Source organism: Delphinus delphis, chromosome 15 (genome assembly GCF_949987515.2).
Source record: "Delphinus delphis chromosome 15, mDelDel1.2, whole genome shotgun sequence".
Taxonomy (NCBI): domain Eukaryota; kingdom Metazoa; phylum Chordata; class Mammalia; order Artiodactyla; family Delphinidae; genus Delphinus; species Delphinus delphis.
The window spans coordinates 68,444,478-68,465,510 of NC_082697.1; the positions used below are offsets into that span (position 1 = coordinate 68,444,478).

Consider the following 21,033-nt stretch of genomic DNA (forward strand, 5'->3'; position numbering starts at 1 on the left):
ATATCAATTTTCAAAAACTCAGTTCATATGAGGACTTAAATAATCAATGACCTTCAGCTTTCAGCAAATTAAATGTGCCTTAAAATGCTGCTAAGAAGGCAAAATGGAAGGAGTCAAACATAAGGTTGCAAAAATATTCTAAAAACTAAAATCACCTATTATAAATAGATGTAAGATAAAAATAGTTTAAAAACAAAGTCCCTTTATAGATCATATTGTAGTTTGCATCAAATCATAATATATATTTATGCTTTTTTTTGTTAACAATATATTTCACAATTTTATTTTATTTTTTATTTTTTTTTTAGAAATGGGTTTTTTTTTAAACAAGTTATTTATTTATTTTCGGCTGCATTGGGTCTTCGTTGTCGTGCGCGGGCTTTCTCTAGTTGCAGAGAGCGCGGGGGCTACTCTTCATTGTGGTGTACGGGCTTCTCATTGCGGTGGCTTCTCATTGCAGAGCACGGGCTCTAGGCACGTGGGCTTCAGTAGTTGCGGCATGCGGGCTCAGTAGTTGTGGCTCATGGGCTTTAGATCACAGGCTCAGTAGATGTAGTGCACAGGCTTAGTTGTTCTGCGGTATGTGGGATCTTCCCAGACCAGGGATCGAACACGTGCCCCTGCATTGGCAGGCGGATTCTCAACCACTGCGCTACCAGGGAAGCCCCGCAATTTTAAAAGGAATAAAATCATCTTTGCTCTGTGTATCCTATACACAGAAATATTCAAATAGATTACAGAGTTTAATTTAAACTCAGGAAGCTCATACATAAACTAGAAGGACACATAAGCAGATAAATATCTAAAGTGGGTACTGAATGGCCAGGAACTACCTTTTTAAGTATACAAATAAAGGTAAAAACCATGAAGGAGGGAATTCCCTGGTGGTCTAGTGGTTAGGACGTGGCACTTTCATTGTCGAGAGCACGGGTTCAGTCCCTGGTTAGGGAACTAAGTTCCTGTAAGCTGAGTGGTTCGGCCAAAAAAAAAAGTGAAGGGAAAAAAAAAAAAAAAAGTGAAGGGAAAAAGACTGATGGATTCTATTAAAAATGCAAAAATTTTTGTAGGCCCCAATATTAAATAAATATAAAGGTAATATAAGGGCAATCAATCAACCATCTGGGGAAGATACATTGGTGGTATGGGGATATATGTATCTACCTTTGATGAATTTGGCCTCACAGTATGCAGGCCAGAGTAAGAATCTGGTGATGTCACTGCTACTGGGGCACTTGGGGGATTGGATTATAAATGTATATAAATACAGTCTCCGCGGGGGCAGGCCTCACTCTAACTTCTGGAGCCTGGGTAGTAGTCCAAGTCCCCTTCAGTGGACAGGCAGAGCTTCTTCAGTCTCCCAATTAGGACATTTTAGCAAAAGGAAATAAGGTAGGAGATCTACTAAATGTATGTGTTTGGTGGAGGTGTGAGGGTACGGTGGGTTTGAGAATGACAAAGGTATAAGATCCTAGATGTGAGAACCCCAAAATTGCTACAGAGGAGGAGCTTGGAAAGGGATGCTTCATTCACCATAGGTATAGCACAAAAGGCTCTTCAAGGGCTTACAAAAATATTGGGGAGGTAGGTACAGCAGTGGCAGGGAATGTAGTTCCATATAACCAAAAGAAATTTACAAAATTGATATTAGTAAAGGAATCTAATGAAGTGGACCAGATGTAACATTTTGTCAATTAGTCAGGCAGCTCAGTTAAATCTCATCAGGGACTTCCCTGGTGGTGCAGTGGTTAAGAATCCGCCTGCCAATGCGGGTTCGATCCCTGTTCCGGGAAGATCCCACATGCTGCGTAGCAACTAAGCCCCGTGCGTCACAACTACTGAGCCTGCAAGCCACAACTACTGAAGCCTGCCTGCCTAGAGCCTGGCTGCTCCTCAACAAGAGAAGACACCGCAGTGAGAAACCTGCGCGCCGCAAGGAAGAGTTGCCCCCGCTCGCCGCAACTAGAGAAAGCCCACGCACAGCAACAAAGACCCAACGCAGCCAAAAATAAATAAATTAATTAATTTTAAAAAAATCTCATCAAAAGTATATTTAATGTGGGTTGTGAGTACATTTTGACCTGTTTGATGTGCTAAGGCGTGAGCTCTCCATAAGTGAGTGCCGAGGGTGAGCAAAGCTTTGTAAAGGGCTCTTGGCTGAGGAGAACGGTTGGACCAAGTCATACCACTGACTGTATTCTTTCAAAGTACACTTACTCCTCTTCTGGCAGGGGTCTGATCTACTCTACCCTAAGGGTGTGGCCTCCTTTGAATCCCATCAGGTTGATTAATTAAATTGGGTGTGGAGGAATTAACCAAAGACCACTTTGGAGGCAGGGATACCAAGATGATTCACCATTCTCTTGTCCAGTTTTTCTTTCATTAGATGTGATTTTCCCCCTTTCATTCACACAGAGATTTTTTTCAAGAAAAGCAGCTGTTCTACAGTGGACCCAAGAGCAAGAAAATTTTAGTGAGTTACCAAAGATAAAGGAGAGAGAAATTTGTTACATGTGAAAAGCACTGATGATGTGGTTGAATTAAATTGTATTTGTGTCTCTGGGACTGCCCTTGATTTGCCAAAATCTTATCGCCATGGTATTTCTATAGGTTACATAAAAATGTATTTAGTTATTCAACAGATATTTCTTGAGTGCCTACTATGTCCAAGCAGTGTTCTAAGATCTGGGGATACAGTATAAGCAAAAGAGACAAAAATCCCTTTTCTCAGCTGAAGGGGAGACAGAGGATTTAAAAGTAAACATACACCCTGTAAATAATGTTGAGTGAGTGCTTGGAATAAAATTAAGAGTAAAGGAATGGAGAATGATGACGGTGCTATTTAGATAAGGTGGCCTCAGGAGACCTTTACAATAAGATAATTGATTTAAACCGAGTTCAGTAAGAATTTGGTGTGTGTATTTAGGAAGTCCCTGGCAAACTTTGCCACATCTTAGCTGTGTGACCTTGCTCCCAGTGACTAACTTCTCTGAGCCCAGCCTGTAGAATTCAGAGAGGATGCGGAAAATGCATTTGTAAATAATAGTGATTATTGCAGTTTATGAACACAATTTTATTACATTATGAATTTTATGAATGTAATAATAACTTCCCCATGCACCAAGGAAAAAATATTCCAATCTACTGAGGGGGTTCTTGGTACAGTTCCCGGCATGAATAATTAGCGATGGAATTTCGGACCCCGCCACTGAGCAGACATTCCCCTGATTCTGCGAATTCAGAAAGTGCATGATCGCTCACTAGCTTCAGTTCCCTCATCTATAAATTGGAGATAACGGTAGTGCTGACCACCTCGGGTTTTTTGTTGATGTTGTTAAACTAACATTTATTGAGCCACATTGAACCATGTGCCAGGGACGGTCCTAAACAATGGATATGTATTCATTAATTTAATCTCTAACAACCCAGTAAACCAAATACGATTTTTTTAACAACATTTTATAATATAACCGAGGAAACTAAGGCACGGAGGAGTAAAATCTAGAGTCCCCACAGCTAGGATTCCAATCCAGACAACTAGGCTCCCGAGCGTGAAAATACTGTAAAGCGCTTACCCCCATGCTTAATATATCAAGCATATACTTAAAGAGCTCAATATATCTTTACAGTAGTGGTTGTTATCAGTTCAAGCCCGGGGCTGCTCCAGAATTTCTCCTTAGGAAGAACTTTCGGTAACCAGTTTGTTGTAAGAAGAAGCTAGGGGGTGCTTGCATTGCAACCATACTTTACTGCATTTCAACCATAATGCTTATTTAAACTGGGGAGAGGAATCGGTGGTTCCCCCCCGCCCTTTGAGGCAGATGGTTTCTTCCGTTCTCCCGGATGGTTTAGGTTACGCGCTCGGGAGTCACAAAGCACGGGGTCACGTGGGCGGGCCGGTGCGCTTTGTGACGCCGCAGGCCCCGCCCTTCGTCCCGCCTATGCGCGCACGTCAGGCCCGCCCCGCGCGCACCGCCCGTGCAATCCCTGCTTAAGAGACCCCGGAGTGGGGCGCTCGTCCGAAGCCAGGCCGCGTCCGCCATAGTGGTTGGCTTGGAGGTGTCGCCGGCACCTGGCGAGAACCCGAGAGCGGCAGGGGGGGCAAAACAAAAAGGGAGCCGGCGGAGCCCTCGCCGTTGCCCGGCGGTTTCCGGGCCCAATCTTTCGGTACTGGGCCGAAAGGCGACGGAAGCGAAAGGCGAGAGAAGCGCGGAGCACTCGGCGAGAGGAAGCGTCGGGGAGCCTCGGCGGTGTCGCCAGGGTCAGCCGAAGCCCCCCGGCCGCTGGCTGGGGCCCGGGGTGGTGAGGAGGCGCTGCAAGGCCTAGCCGAGGCCTAGTACCGGCTTTGTGTCTGAGGCGGCGTTGGCGGCGGCGGCGGCGGCGGGGGGGAGGCGGAGCTGGGGGCGGCCTGCGGGAAGGCCTCTCCTCCGCCGACCGCGCGTTTCGGCCTAGGCCGCGGGGCCGCCCGTGGCCTCCGGGGAGCAGGCGAAAGGGGTCTGTGTGTGGTGGGGGCCTGGGCCTGGGGCAGCCGACGCCGGTCGTCCGGAAGCCAGGAGGAGGCGAGAGGCCGCTCGTGGACTCCGGGCCTAGGCCCTCTCCCCTCAACCTTCTCCCGGGGCCTGGGTCACCCCCGTCCACGGAGAGAGAGACCAACCGGGAGGTGCGGCCGCGCTATGGACCCCTGACCCCGCGGGGTCGCTCGGACTTTAACGTGTGGACTGACCGCTACTGACTGCACCGCCTGCCCCCGTCTCCTGCCGGCCCTTAGCATGAGCGAGGGGAACCCAGCGGGGTGACATTGTGCCCGTTGGCGGATTCTCGCTTGCCCCCTGCCCCGTCCTCGTCCTCCTCCTCCCACATGAAGCGATTTTGAATATCCGGGGGGGGGGGGTGTTCTGGATTATTGTTTTTACGAACCCCCGCTTGTGGCTGGGGGGGTTATTTAATCTGAGGCCTTAGGGTCCTTCGGTGTCTCTTGAGTGTTCTGTGTGTGTACATATTTTGCTCTTAAGTTTATAAATATACATACATTGAGCGTGTCCACGTCTCCTCGCTGAACCTTAGGAATCCTTTGGCACCATGTCCTGTGTGCATTATAAATTTTCCTCTAAACTCAACTATGATACCGTCACCTTTGATGGGCTCCATATCTCCCTCTGCGATTTAAAGAAGCAGATTATGGGGAGAGAGAAGCTGAAAGCTGCCGACTGCGACCTGCAGATCACCAACGCGCAGACGAAAGAAGGTAAGAGCCACAGGGGCTCCAGATCCTCGCTGGTGGAAGAGAGATGCTGGTGGCGAGGTGCCTGGCAGGAGACTAACCGCCATGATGTCTCTTGTGGGACTGTTCGTTCAAACACTTTGCGGACGACTTTCATTGATAGCCAAGGGTTGCAGCAGTCGGCCCTGGAGTTTGACTTATTTGATTTCTACGTACTTGGATCATCTGGAACAGGCTGATCCCCAGTCGTGCAAAGTCTGATGATTCCTCCCAAATGATTTTTTAAAACGAGGATTTCCGTGGCACAGGATGGGGGTGTCGTCCAGGTTCTCTGAGTGCTTGCCCTGGGGCGTTTTCTAACCTGTTTTTCTTCAGAAGGAGGAGAGGAGCGCATAAGCCAGGCTGCTTATTAGTTAAAGCAGCACTAGAGATACTTTTCTACCTTTCTAACCTAACCACGTTTGGGGGTTTAATGGCAAATTCTATGTTCTCTTCTCCCTCTCCTGATTTATTTAGTTAGTTTTAAATTTTGGAGTTGCCTGCGTTGTGGTGAAAGATCCTCACTTTAATGTTTTAGAGGATTTAATCCAGCCAGTCTTTAATGTTGGAATTGCTTTTGGAACGTGGTATATTCCGGTGTGACCACTTTTGTCTTGTGTGTAAATTCCAGAATTAGTAATGCAGTAATTAGGTAGTTGAACTCTTAGTTCATCACATTACTCTCAAACTTCAGCAATTTCGTAAAGATCAAAAGTACAGGTGTTTCTTTTTTTTTGAATAGTAATTGCTAGACTTTACATGATTATGTTGATACTAGGATACTGAAAAATAGTCGGCTGCTACCATATGAGTAGCTTATTTATAGAAGCCACTCATTGGAATCTTTAAGTTCTTTCTCCTTTTTAAAAGCAGTTTATACAATATTGAGAATGTAGCATAGGTATGAGAATGAGACAAAATGGCCTTTTCAGGTTCTGGCTTTGAGCTTGTTTTGGTTTCTTTTTCGCATTACTGTAATGCTGATGTGTAGTTTTTAGTAGGTCAGTCTTTTGAGTTTTACTGATGGGATGAGAAGTAAAGTGAAGTGCTAGTTAGGGTATTTCATTGATCACTACATTTGGCTTAAGGTGGAACATGGGTTCTTTTAGTTGAAATTTGGGGTGGGGGGCCCACATCTAGCATATAGTTTGGTAGGTAGAGTAACTCTTGTCATGTACAAGAGCTGTTTTCCATTTATCAGTACATCCAGACATAACTAATTGTGTTATGTTAAGAAACTACTACTGGCATATCACAACTCAAAAATACTCAAGAAGAAGAACTTTATATACTCACTTGATAACACGTGAAAGAATAGTCTCCACTTCCCCCCCCCCCAACTTTTTTCAGTGTATCAGACCTAAGGGACACTTCATGTGAGGCTTTAGTAATTGTAATTACGTGGGAAAATTACTGGGGATCATGAACAGTTGAGAAACAGCTTTTAAAAATATTATTCAAGAAAATACCTTAAAGAAGATATTCTTTAAGGCCACAAAAGCATCCCTTAAGCATTATAGTCACGCTTAACAGAACAGATGGATTTACACGAATTTTAGGCCATCTTTATATGTTAGTGATACTTAAAGAATGAGAGGAAAGAAAATATAAATGATATTAGAGAATATTAAGGCAATTTTAATCACATACTACGCAATTTCATATTTTACTGGAGTATAACAGGATTTAATCATTTAAGGCTAGACTTTGTCCATCTTTTCCACCTAATAATTGATAACAACTTTGTTAAACTGGAGTAAATTATTGTTGATGGAATTCTTGTCCATGAATTTAAGAGTTTTGTCATGTGTTGTGTTTTTTTCTAAGCCAGGAAATTATATGATACGTTATTTTTACAAACGCTGAAAGCAGGGAAGTGCTTTGCCCAGCAGCATATTTTTTATGTATTTGTGAACTGTCATTATTGGAGAAAGCTTTGCTATTAGATTGGTTAAGAGAAGAGAAAATTTGCATCTTATGCAGTCCTCAAATTAGGAGAGAAAAAGATATCTAGGCGCTTAATGAGTTTTATGAGAAATAGCATCCAGTGTCACAAGGTAGCTGAGTAAGAATGCCACTTGGTTTTAGCACCATCCAGTGAATTAAAGAGGACGGAATAAATATAGCTTCCTAGTTAGGAGATTGCCTAGGAAAGAATGCCAAACTGGATCACTTTCGTTTGTTTGAATTAATATTTCTATCATGTTTCTATAAAACATTCCTTACAGTTTTGGAAATCTGTCCATGTTTAGGACTCTTACATCTTAATTAGACTAAAATGCTTGGATCAGAATTTCATGTTTTAGATTTAAGAATTCTTCTTTATTTCTAGACTGTATTTCAAAATGAATCTCAAATTATCTTTTTTAATGTTTTTCCTGAATAAACTTGTTTTCCTAATTTTCTGCTTATTTGCAATCCCCCTCCAAAAAAACCACACACACACACAACAAAACAACCTTTATCCTGAACTTAGTGTGAAAGATTTGGAAGCTGAGGATGAAGTATTTTCAAGACTGTTTCTCCATTTCTTAAATTCATCTTGTTTTTCATTTCATCCATAGTCTTCATGTTTTGGATCTGAAATGACAGTGTTGCATAGAAAGGGTCTTTTGAAGTTAACAGACTACTTATTAAGGAGGTATTTAAAGGGTAAGAAATCATCAGTGTAACTCAGATACTTTAAAAGGTCAATTAGAAAGCATGTGGCATCAGGGCACCAGACTTCAAGCTTGACAGAGCACTGTGTTGATCAAATGAATAAGTTGGATTGGAGAGCTCATGAACATATTTGCTATTTGTTCCCACAGTGAACTCTTTTGAGGGTTGTTACATAGGTAGAAGCTTAGCTATCCTGTGTTTGACACCAAGTTTTGGTTCCAGAATTTTTTAAAGATACCCCACCTCCCCTGCTCCCAGTTTTTCTTACTCAGATCTTGCTTGGAATTTGGGACTATCCTGAACTATCCAAAAGGTAATGATTGTAGTCTTACATTGGTATGCGAAATCTAGGAAATTGCATCACTCTAATTGGATACTTGTGAAGATACAGCTTACTACCTGAAATATACTGAAAAGAGCCCTTTCCTGAACACTTCAGTTTATAACAGGAAATAGTAATAGTGTGATTAAAAATAATAGGGCTGATACATATATAAAAGCTTAAAATGCTTACATATGTGATAAACTTAAAATAATTAGAACAGTGGTAGTCAGCCCCTAGGTGCTGAGTAACATTAGTGAATCAGGTAAACTCAGTAATCTTAAAAGAGTGAACCCTGATAACTGATTATATGATTAAGGGAGATGGGTACATTTTTACATCTGTCTCCCTGTAGTGGATTATTTTTCTTTTTGGTAATTTTACAAATTCCTTTCATAGCAAATCTTTTTTTTTTTTTTTAACCATAGTTGAATTCATTGGTCCGGCTTCTTTTTTAATTTCGTTCTTAGGAAAGTATTGCAAGCAATAGTCCAAAGAGTAGAAAAATTCTTCCTCCCTGTTTGTCTTCTGAGAAAGTGACATCCTTGTTCATCCAGTTGCTTAAGCCAGGAACCCAGGAATTCATACCTGATTCCTCTTTCACCTTCATCTCTGCCCCCGCATCCATCCGAAAGCCTTCGTTCTACCTCAAGACACTCTGACTCTTGATTTCTCTGTCACATTCCAGAACAGATCATTATTCTCTCTTACCTAAACTACACAGCAATCTTCATATTAGTCAGCCTGTTTCTATTCTTGTTCCCATGCAGGTTCATTCTCCACTTAGATACCAGAGTTATCTTTGTTTTTAATATTGTTTTTAAAATTATCATCATTTTTATTTAAAATCCTTCAGTGGCTTCCTGTTGTACTTAGAAACAAGATATGAAGCAGTATATATAATGTGTACCTTTCTACTTGTATTTCAATTCATTCTTTCATTTTCATCAGCTCTTCTGGCCTTTTTGTGTCATTTTTTCACATGCTTTTCCCTCTATCTGAAACATTCTTTGTCTGGTGTTTTTGCACATCTTGCTGGCTTCTTAGTCTCACATGTCAGTTCCTCAGAGGGGCCTTCCTTGAATCAACATACTATCCAAAGTTGCATCCACTTTTCATTCTTTATTACAAAGCCCTTTATTCTGTATTTGAAATGTGTCATATTTTAATTTTTTACTGTGTCTTCCCCAGTAATACTGTGTTTAGGGCCTAGGAGAGATAGAATGTTTGCATTCTAAATAACAGCTTTTTCTCATGTAGTTCAGATGTTCTGCATTACTGGCTAAATAGAGAATGACTTAGTCTTACTGAGATTTGGGGTTCCACAAAAGTAGAGGTGCCAGAGCCAAGAACCTGCTGATACTATTGGGTGTCCTTTTAAGAGAAACCCCTTATGGCCTTGGATATTTGTTCTGACAATTTCAGTAATCTAGATGTAAGGAGCATGTAGTTACTAATGCTCCTTTATATTTAAGATCATTTCCCGTAACATATATGTCTGGTTGAAGTTTTCTATTTCTTGAGGACTATGAATTATCCAAATCCCAAATAGAAATTCAAATCTTTATCTTTTTATTTACAGAATATACTGATGATAATGCTCTAATTCCTAAGAATTCATCTGTGATTGTTAGAAGAATTCCTATTGGAGGTGTTAAATCTACAAGCAAGACATACGTTATGTAAGTATTTATTAAATCCCATGTTTAAGTTCTCAAAATAGACTTTTTTTGTGAGAAAGAACAAGTATATTTTAGAACTGAACTCATTACTTTACCCTGATAAGTATGTCTTCTTAATCCTTAAAATTGTGAGGATGAGTTTGTTTTTTCCTGATTTCTTCCCCCAGCTAACTTAACCTCTAGTTAGGAGTAAGAGCTAATTAGAAAGATTTTTTGCTCTGTATAGGTAATATTTACAAAGACAAGAAAATGATGTTCAAATTAGTGAATAAATATTTCTGAACCCTTCTTTGGTTTTTGTTTGCCTGTATACTTTTTCCCCCTACCATTTTTTCACTACAGAAATGTATATTAAGTGTCTTAAGAGATCTGTCCTAAATGTTTTGTCAGCATCAAGAGTATTCAGTAATGCTAACATTTGTTCCTAATCAGTACGGGGCTTTTGTTGGGAAGCAACCACAGACACTGGAATCAGGCTTAGGTTTGACTCCATTTACTACTTCCCACCAGTTGTGTGAAGTTGTATTTGGGTAAGTTACCTAAAGTTCGTGACTCAGATTCCTCAAAATAAAATAGGGATATGAGTATTTAACTCCAGGGAGTTGTAGGAATTAAATAGTGCCTGGCACATGGTAAATGCCCTTTATTGGAGTAAGAATGTGGTAATATCCTAGGAGTGATCTAGAGCTTAAGAAATGCACTAAAGGGGCAGGATTAAAACTTTATATCTAACTTTCTCTGCTTTCTTGAAATTTCAATGGTGATAACAATTAAAATATGTGAAAAGGGTAGCAACTTGAGCTATTTAAAGCGTAGAGATTTTTACCTTACTTGAAATTCTGGCAAATTCTGCTTTTGGTCAATGAAACATTCTGGAATTTGCCAGTCCTAGGAAATGGAATGTGTTCTTGGAATTGAGGGAAAATAGTCATTTCCTGGAGCTTTACCTCATGTGGACAAGTTTTCTAAGAATATTCTCATTAGTTTAGTGTAAAGTTATATTCCATACGTTAATGTTTGGAGGTTCTTTTGTGTAATGTCTTCTGTATAGCAACAACTTAAAAAGCTGAATACTTTTATTCTTCCTATAAATATCAAGTGAACTATGTGCCTTTTACTTTACATAATTTTGAGACATGGTAAGAGAAGAATTAATTCGTAGAATCTAGTGTGAAGTTATTCCTTAATTTACCAAGTGCTTTTTAAAAATAGCAAGCATTCGATTTCAGTAGATTTTTTTGATATTCAGAGACTTTGAGGAGAGAATTGTTCAAAGTATCAATACTAGGGAAAATAGTTGCCCCTTAAAGAATTAAATGTGAATTCACTGTGTATATGATTTCCTTTGTAATGTACTTGCCTCGTGAAGTGCCTTTGAATTTGTTGACCAAATACTAGTAAATTAAAACTTCATTTTTATCTCAGGACTTCCAAATCATGCACAGATTTAGAAACTCCATTCATACGCTGTCTGACATTTCTTTGTAGTCAGGATAGTGTAAACTTAAAACTAAAACTAAGCCTTTAAAGGCTGTATTTTAGCAACTTGACTCTTGTCCCCTTTTCTGTGTGGACTTTTAAAGGAATTTCTCCTTGAGCTTATTTGTGTGTATTTTAAAAATCAGTTTGTTCAGTTCTCCATAACCAACTTATTTAACTTATTCTTTTAACCAAAATACTCTGTCAGACTGTTGATTTTTTTGGAACTTAGAATTCTTATTTAGTCTTTGGTCATTGTCTTGAGACTTTTTTAAAAAATTAAACTGCCAACCTTTCTGGATTTCAAATTTAGTTTTTGGAGCACAGCAGTTTCTCAGGGATCCAAATTAAAAAATGTTAACAACAGTGGTCTTGCTTTAAGGAAATCCGATGTATGAAAGTTAACGTCTGTACCTATTAAGAAACTGAGGAATAATATTATTGTTCAATCTATTAAGAAATAACGACAAAGTTTCTTAAATAACAAAAAACTCATACTACCTTTCAGAAAACATTTATTGTATAAGTGGCAAGATACACATCTATTCTAGAATTCCCCAGTATGGATTTTTTTTTTTAAAACCAGAAATGCATCTTAAACTGTTCAAAGATAGTAAAGATTAATCAAGGTAATGTGTTTATTACTTCTGAAATTGGCTGTTTTAAAATCTTTATGCCAAGGAAAAATTGTGTTCCTAAAAATGTGTGATTATAGAGATGTTTTTATCACAAAAATTCATTAATAGCTACTCACAGAGAGCTAATGCTGATTTTCTTTTTGTCGTTTTAGAAGTCGAACTGAACCAGTGATGGGAACTTCAAAAGCAGTATGTAAAAACACAATCTCACACTTTTTCTACACATTGCTTTTACCTTTATAATGTAGCAGTGAAGTAAATCATTTTAGAACTTAATATCCAACTGATCATAGTACATATTGTAAATAAAATGTATTTGATTACAGCTCAGTTGAATATGGATATATGTGGCATAACTTGCACACTTTATTTTGTAGAAATGGGTAGTTTGTGCCCAAAAAACACTGTTTCATATTAAATATGATAGCATTCTTCCTGTATGACGCTGTGTTGTACAGTTAATGTATGATCTTTTTTTAGATCATGTAGGTTTTACACTAATGAACATGGTAACATGTTCTACATCTGTCTGTCTATAGTTAGTATTTTGTATGTATGTACAGGCTGTTGTGTGCTTTTTGTTTCTTGCAATAAAAAATGTTTGGAGTGTATATTTTGCCATTTTCACGTTGTATCACTTAGTTTTTCTTTTTTTGGTTTTTGGTTTTTTTTGGTTTTTGGTTTTTTTTCTGCCTGATTGATGGCTTTGAAAAATGCATTAGCAACATCCAAAGCATATATTTAAGGTTTGATTCTTTCTCCAGTTTCAGACACGTCATAGAAAAGAGCTTTCCAGAGACCATTGATGCAGCTTTTAGTATTTACTTTTGCTTTATTTGGCAATTTTGAGCTCCTATTCTTTGTTTATATCTGTACTGTAAAGTGAAACCTGGAATTGGGCCCCCTACAAGTATATCAGTGTCTCGTCGATGATTTTGATGATTTTATACAATTGAGTACACCGTTCTCAAGTTTTAACAGAGGTCTTCTACTTCTCTAGTCTGCTCAGTTGTCCAAATTAAAATATTTCCTGTTTCTCATAAGATATTAAAATGCTGCATTAATTGTAAGCCAGCTGAAAGCTGTAGCTTATTAAAGGTAACTCCCCTTAACCAGGGTAACATCTTAACCTTAAGTATGACACCATTTTGACTTCGAGCTTTTAAGTGAAAGGTAGCAGCATTCCTAAGTTGTGGGGTGAAACATCCATTTCAGAACAGAGATCTGTAGTAATTGGGTTCTGTAAACTTGATGGTGCTCTAAACATTTGACTGCTCAGGCTTGATTTGTACACAATACAAGATGTCTGAAATCTTCACGTAGAATTTAAGGGTATTGCTTGCTGTTTCAACTTTATCCTTTTAAAATGCTACTGATCTTTTAATTGTGTATCAGGCATTTCACTAACCTTGGATCATTGGATCTTAAACATGATAACATAGAATATCTGAACTTTGGACTTGTTCTCTATAAAGTATATGGCCTTTAGTTCTCATGGAACTAAATATAGTGATTCAAAAATCACAACTCTTAGTGTTTTGGGTTTTTTTTTTCCCCTCTTTGGGGTATATGGGTTTTTTGGGGGGGGGTTAAAGCGTAATGCTGTAAAGACTGTCCACAGTTTCTGTTTTGCTGGTGATTGGTTTAAAACTGATTTTTATGTATCCAAATGCTAGCACAAATCAGATTGACTATACTGGTGACTGTAGTAGTTAATGTAACACATTTTGTATAAAGTACATTTTATATAGTATTTAAACTAATTCAGATGAAGTTTTATTTCTTGAAAACAATTATTTCCTTTTTGTTTATTAGCATGTGTATGAACACAGATCACATGTTCATAAATAAAGTTAACGTTCTTTTAGCCTTGTGTGTTCCCTGGCATGTCTGTATTACACTTACAAGAAGCAGTTTATTTTATGCTTATTTAGGTTTCTCTTTTCTTTCTTCTTTTTTTAAAAAATAACTTTAAAACTGACTTTGATTTTTAGGTAGAATAATTTTAAATGGAGATATTAAGTAACTTAATATCCCCATCATTTATTTGCTTGGGGTACACTTGCTGACATTTAAGATTTGAGAGAATATATTCATAAAGTGTAATTAGTGCCCATCTTAGGAGACTTACGTGCATTGTGCAAATTCACAAAAGCCAATTAAGACAGAATCACTAAACCAGATTTTTAAATTCTAATTAGTAAATGTATGTACACTTTTGATAATTTAAGCCAGCTCTAATCAAGGATGACTGTTTCTATCTATATTCCACAACTTTTGTTTGTAGTCATCCTTCTATGTTGGTACTCCAAAGCTGCGGGTTCTTCCTGCTTACATTTTGTAAGATCCTTTAATTTCAAGCAAATATAGTTGGCATAAAAGATTTCAGATTCTTGCTTCCAGATGCAAGACCACAAATTAGATGTGAGAATGTGGGTTAATTTTGATGTCTATAGTGTGCATTAATCAGTGTTTTTGGAGACTATTTTTTTTAAGTAGGGTTTTTTTTAAAATCTGAAAGTTACTGTATTTATTGATGTTTAGTACGTATAAATTCCTAGTTTCTAAAGCATTTCTTGTCAGCATTTTACACTTATTTCTTAGTACCTTGCTATATGTAGAAAACAATTGGATGCCTTTCTAAATTTGTGGTAAATTTGACTTGTGAATTATAAGGTATTAAAGTGTTATAGGGATTATTTGGTGGAAAAAAGTGATTTAGATGCTGTTGAATATCTGAAACCACTTTTAACCAGATAAATATATACTAATAATAACAAGTTGGCAGAAATCTAAAAGAAACGATAGGAAAGCCCAGCATAATAACAAAAAGACAGCTATATCTTAGGAGTGGGAAGAACAAAAAAATGTTAGTTTTTTAGTTCCAACAATAAAAAAGAGTGATATAACTGATTGCTTTCTTTCTAAGGAAATGATCAGTATGCATATTCTAGACAGTAATAGGCTATTTTTAAAGGCTATTAATTTCATGGATTGACAGCAGTTTGTTCAGTCCTTGTTTCTTAAAATTCAGGTAATTCCTGGTTGATATATCAATAAAATATTACCCTCTTCAAAATAGATTGAATAGGTCAGAATTTGTTCTGGATAAAAATAGTCTATTTATGTGTTCTTTCAATTTTTCTTTTTTAAATTTACCTCCTGAGATACTCGTTCTTTAAGGAAAGAACACTTCAAAGCTGCACGAGAGTGAGAACCCACTGGTGGGTTATATGGCTAGGAATGTATGTGGGATTAGTGCATTATGGACTCTGTAGTCCCTCGAAGTGGAGCTAAGAACCTTTTGTTTAAATAAACATCCCAGTAATAATATCCATCAAACTAACATTTAAAACTCTTAAGATATTTATAAGATGTATTTTAAATTTAGTCAACATCAGTTTTGTTTCTATTTATTGAATTACTGCTGTGGTGGGCATTGGGCTAAGAACTTCATATCGAAACTGATTACATTTCTGTTTGGGGCTCTAAGTCATGCTGCTTTTATTTTAATACTTAGTTCTCTGGAATACCTGAAAAATACATGATGAAGACTCACTTTTTTTTCTTTGATGCAGACAACTTGTTACATTCTCTCCATTTTAAAGAAGAGTTCTGACCAATAATGCATGAGAAATGTATAACATGTCGAATAAGCGGCCCACTTACTGCATAGGAAGCTAATAATGTTTTCATTTTGGTACACTTGTAGGGAAATCATATCTTTAGAGTTAGAGGCTGAAGGTGTGTGCATACACACATACATAAACATTTTTTTTAAACTGATATTAACATATTCAGGGGAACAATAAGAAGTTTTAAATGTCACATTTGAAAAAAAATGTTTTTTAAAGCCCTTTTATATCCATGTTTAATACTTGCTCTGTTTGATTAAATTAACTTTCTTTTCTCTGCATATTAAAGTCCATTCTGTAACTGCTCTGTTTGCCCTGCCCCGGGGTACCTTTTGTTTCCCTTTATTTGGCTTAACATCTTTGCCCTGATAAAGCTGTGGTTTCTTTGGCAAGATTAGCTATTGTTACTCTTTGTATGGGAGAATAAATGAACTTATTCAGACTGAGCAGTACATACTCAAAGAAGAAAAAGTAGCAATTATCTGGAACCTGTTTTATTAAAGCAATTATCTGAGCCTTTAAAGAGCTGCTTGTTTTTACAGTGTTATGTAATGGCATTATGGGAAAGTTCGAAAGATTTCTTATTCTCTCTTCTAGTGTACATTGTCTTGAGCATTATCAAATTTAGAGACCATTGATAGACATGGGACTCTTTCTTAGTATTAAACCACCACTCTGAACAGGTTTCCTATGTGATATAGTGTTCTTTACCCTGTTTTCTCATTGTAATTGAGTCCCTATCAACGGTTAGCCTTTATTTACTGTTATGTGGGATGTGTGGAGAAGGATAAGTGGGGTGAGTTACATTTCAGCTTTAAAACAAGATAACATTCTTTAGAAAACGTCTAAGAAAAATGCCCAGTATTTGAACATTAAGTGGCAGTAGGGACTAAATGATCACTTTCAGATGTTTTCAGTGTGGAACTTGAATGTGTGTTTAATTTTTTGTGAACAGATTGATGACTCTTCTGCATCTATTTCTCTGGCCCAGCTTACGAAGGTATATATATATATATATATTCTTGAAAATATAAATCTTTTTCTAACATCGTATTTTTTTGTTGTTGTTTAATGTGGAACAGTGTTTTAAGAGGGGTTGGGGGAGGAGATATTTTGCAGACACATTGTACGTACTATTACTATCCTGTAAAGAGTAGTTGCTGTTTTGAGAAGATAGGGGGAGTATTTTGAAATCAGCTTCACCATAATGTTGGAGTATTGTTCATCTTCAAGACAGAAGAAACACATGAAGCTACACTTACTCGCTTTTTTCCCCTCATACATTTTGTTTAATTATACATTGGAAACTAGCAAATTTCTGGAGGAATTCCCTGGTTTTGGCTGTAAATTATGTGGACTTTACGCAGCCAAAATAGAAGCTTTCCTTTACACGGACGATTGCGTGGTTATTTCTTGAATATTTGAATTGATCCCTTGAAGGTCAACATTTTAAATGTGATACAATTGTTTCTTTATGCTATAGACTTGTAGTCTGTCTGCATTAGAAAAAGTTTTAAACAACCTAATTTGTTTGAACACAGACTACATGAATTGTGTAAATGTATAAAGTTGTTTGCAGGAATATACCAATGTGTATGTTTGGCAGAGGGGAAAATTGTTACCTCCTGAAATCATTGTATATGCCATGTTTTGCGATAAGATTGCTTGCAATTTTCTGCTCAACAATGTGTACCTTTTGTTTGGGAAAGCACTAGTGATGGATTAATTTTTAAAACAATAGACTTAGTTTGCAAATTGTGCCTTTAGGGGAAAAAAGGCAAAATATTACAGATCAGGCAGATTTTTGAGGGCCAAGAAGGAAGTTTTCCAGTTTTCCGAAAATCATTTTTTCCCTATCAGAAATGTAAAACCAAATTTATCAACCGAGGTTAATGAGTTAGATGAGTTTTCCATTAGTGCTGTCCCTATCTTGTCTTTGGCTTTGTTATAGGTTTTGTCCTTATCCCCTAGAATGTATCCCCCAAAATGTCCTAGTAACAAATACAGCTTTTTAAGTTCCTGTTGTGGGAAAAGTAAACATTAAAGTTGATGATTCTAAAACATGAAGTGGGCTAAAACCAATCTCTATAATTTTTTAATGCAAAGTGGTTTAGCATAGAGTTAACATCTTTAGCAATTTATAGTTCACTGTTTTAATTCATGTGTACTGTAAGGACCATATTTGAGTTTTGGTCTATTCCTACCATTGTTTCTTTGTGGGAAGCAGTTGCGGAGTTTTGGAGGTTTGGGGGATTTTTTTTTTTTTTTTTAAACTATCTGTAAGTTACTGTTTGGGTTCAAACAAATTAGTTGTTCAACATCTGTAATCCAGTTTTCTGTAAATGTTGCTGTTGTTCTAAGCTCTGTTAATGTTAAGCATTCTTTGTATATAAAATTACAATAAAGTGTTAAAACTGGTTGCTTGTTTTGTGGATGAATGTAAAGCTAAAACCTAATGAATGGCTGATATGAGTGCTAGATGCTTGAAGATTCAAGTTATTAGGACTCACTCCCTTAGACCCTGCTTATATCTAGACTATTGTATGTAATACCTTAAAGTTCATAAATCTTTGGAGAGTTGGATTTAAAATTTGAATGCTCAATGCATGTGCTTTGCACTTAGTTTGAAATTTGACACCACTACCTAAAGAGCCTTCTGACTTGTAGTATCTGCTGCATAATATGCTCAATTGTTCTACCCCCAACCCTACCTCCAAGTTATATGCTTGACATTTGATGCTTAATGCTGTGACACTTGAACTATTTTTAAGACTTAAAAACATCAAGTGTTTCTCTCCTAGCTTAATCTCAGTTTTTAACTCTTAGAAGAGTAGTATGCAAATCTTAAATGTAAGGTACAAACAGGGTCTAAGGTTTGAGTGCCCCCAGAAAGACTTTCTTCAGCACCATAGACACCCAAACATCATGTAATGACCTAATGAACTCCCAGTGCGTCTTCTAGGTTATACTTGTAAATAACTGTTTTTATGCAAGATTAGATACTGCTCTTTACAGGATGAGTGGTGTTGTCTTTGGCTGTGTGGTCTTAAATGTGTTTCTAATGTGTGTGTCAAATAATTACCTGTTAAACAGACTGCCAATCTGGCTGAAGCCAATGCTTCTGAAGAAGATAAAATTAAAGCAATGATGTCGCAATCTGGCCATGAATACGACCCAGTCAAGTAAGTTCATAAATACTTTATACTAATAGGTACTTTGGGGTGGGGTCTCCCCCCCATATCAAAAGCATTTTTTTCAAGTCTTTGTGTACATGTAATTTTTTTTTCCCCTTTTCAGTTACATGAAGAAACCTCTAGGTCCACCACCTCCATCTTATACTTGTTTCCGTTGTGGTAAACCTGGCCATTATATTAAGAATTGCCCAACAAATGGGGTAAGTTCAAAGTAGAAGCTATGATACACCTTATTTTTCTTAAAATCTTTTCTTAGCCATATTATTTTTCTTGGTAAATACTGCCTTCTCTATTACAACGGCAAATGAGCATAGCTTTTAGAGCCAAACTGCTGGGCTTCAAATCTTGACACTGCCACTGAGTGAGCAAGTTACTTGATTTCTCCAAGCCTGTTATTTCTTCTCTGTGAAATGGAGGTAATAATAGTACTTACCTCACATGGCTGTTGTGAGGATTAAATGAGATCATATATGATAGCACTGCGTGTTAGCTAATATTAAATAAAGGTAACTGCTTTTTCTCTTCCTCCTCTCTCCTTTCCCATACATATAGGATAAGAACTTTGAATCTGGTCCTAGGATTAAAAAGAGCACTGGAATTCCCAGAAGTTTTATGATGGAGGTGAAAGATCCTAACATGAAAGGTGCAATGCTTACCAACACTGGAAAATATGCAATACCAACTATAGATGCGTAAGTATTCAAATTAGGTATGATCTATGGAGACTACAGTCAGTCCAGGTGATAGTGTTTTATTTAATCTTGGGCTTGTGAGTTGGCTACTTGGATTCCTTATGAACGTTGTATACCAAGACTTAGTCTCCACATGTTGCATTTCTGTGTTAAGAATGAGAGGCTGCAGTCTGCTCCATTTAAAGCAAATTTAAAATGGATTTGGGGTTTTTTTGCTGCCAGTGAGTGCCACTTCCCTTGTGATCTTCTAATTTTTCTTTTTCTGTCATTCCCTGCTTTCTTCCTCATTCACATACATACTCCCACATAGTCTTATATGCTGTTTGCATCCTTTAAAAGAACAAGACAAGTATCTTAAACTTTCTGAGAAGCAGGACGGTTAAGAATAAAAGTTCTGCAAGATATCAAGGCAAATTTAAGTGCCAAGATTAAAGGAAATGCTGAGGTATCTTGAATAAGTTTGGATATACTGTGTGAGTCTTAAGATTCTGAAGTGTGGTTTATTTTATAAACCATTAGTTCAGATCAGCTATAGCTCTATAAGCTATACCTTAATGCTTATTTTTAATGTGTTTTCAGATTTTATTTTATGAGCCAATTTTTAATGAAATGAATAGACAGTAAACCTAGAGGCATAGTTCAACTAGGTAACTTCCCATTTTATATGCTTTTATTAATACATTTAATTACATTTTTGATTACCATCAACAGTTGTAAAGTCTCACAATATAAAACACAATATTAAGTGTTCTTTGGAATATGGTTCGCTAACTTAATTGTGCATAAGAATCTCTTACAAAAGTATGTTAAATAACCTAGGTACCCTGCCCCGCCCCCAGGGATTATATGATGAGACTCTGAGTCTGCATTTTTTAACAAGTCCTCGAGGAGATTATGAGTTTAGGGGATCCTTAGGGCATACCTTGAGAAACATCAATTTAGAGAGTAGATGTCCATGTTCTTAGTGACAAAATGTATATTAAGAACAGTTCTCCTCAGCTTCATACTATATTGTCAGATGTGGTGAGCAGGTAAGGATGATGAAAATGGCTATGCTTACAGAATGATACTGAAAAAAGATTGTGTTTTTGAGTAGGTAAATACATTGTTTTTGAGTAAATACATTGTTGTAGTTCACAGATAAGAATTAATGTTTTCCTAAACTCCCAGCCCTACTCACTTTCTCAACTTCACTCCCATCTATTTTTTATCAGTCTACCATCCTGTGTTTTTGTGGTTCATCTTAGAGCAATTTGTTGTTACGCTGTTTCTAATTCAGACATTTCATACATGATTCCAAACAGCTTTAGGTTGAAATTGATGACTTTTACAGACACAATTTAAGAGCAGACGGCTACATATTAATATAATATGTAGATATTAAAGTATTTAAATAGAAATTTGTGTTGGAAAAATTAACATCACCTGTGAACCCCTACTAATAATTAACTTCATTGCTTTTGAATACTGAAA

At 37.4% G+C, this 21,033-nt stretch overlaps 1 protein-coding gene across 2 annotated transcripts in view; it reads left to right on the plus strand.

The window, feature by feature from the left end:
• The first annotated feature begins 3,996 nt into the window (after positions 1–3,996).
• RBBP6 (RB binding protein 6, ubiquitin ligase) overlaps positions 3,997–21,033 on the plus strand; it is a 32,229-nt gene continuing 15,192 nt past the window's right edge. For both annotated transcript variants that reach the window (XM_060031927.1, XM_060031928.1), the window contains exons 1-7: positions 3,997–5,242; positions 9,823–9,922; positions 12,192–12,228; positions 16,630–16,674; positions 18,768–18,856; positions 18,972–19,068; positions 19,421–19,560. In XM_060031927.1, the coding sequence (XP_059887910.1) occupies positions 5,077–5,242; positions 9,823–9,922; positions 12,192–12,228; positions 16,630–16,674; positions 18,768–18,856; positions 18,972–19,068; positions 19,421–19,560 (674 nt within the window). In that variant the 5' untranslated portion in view covers positions 3,997–5,076. The remainder of the gene's footprint in view (positions 5,243–9,822; positions 9,923–12,191; positions 12,229–16,629; positions 16,675–18,767; positions 18,857–18,971; positions 19,069–19,420; positions 19,561–21,033) is intronic.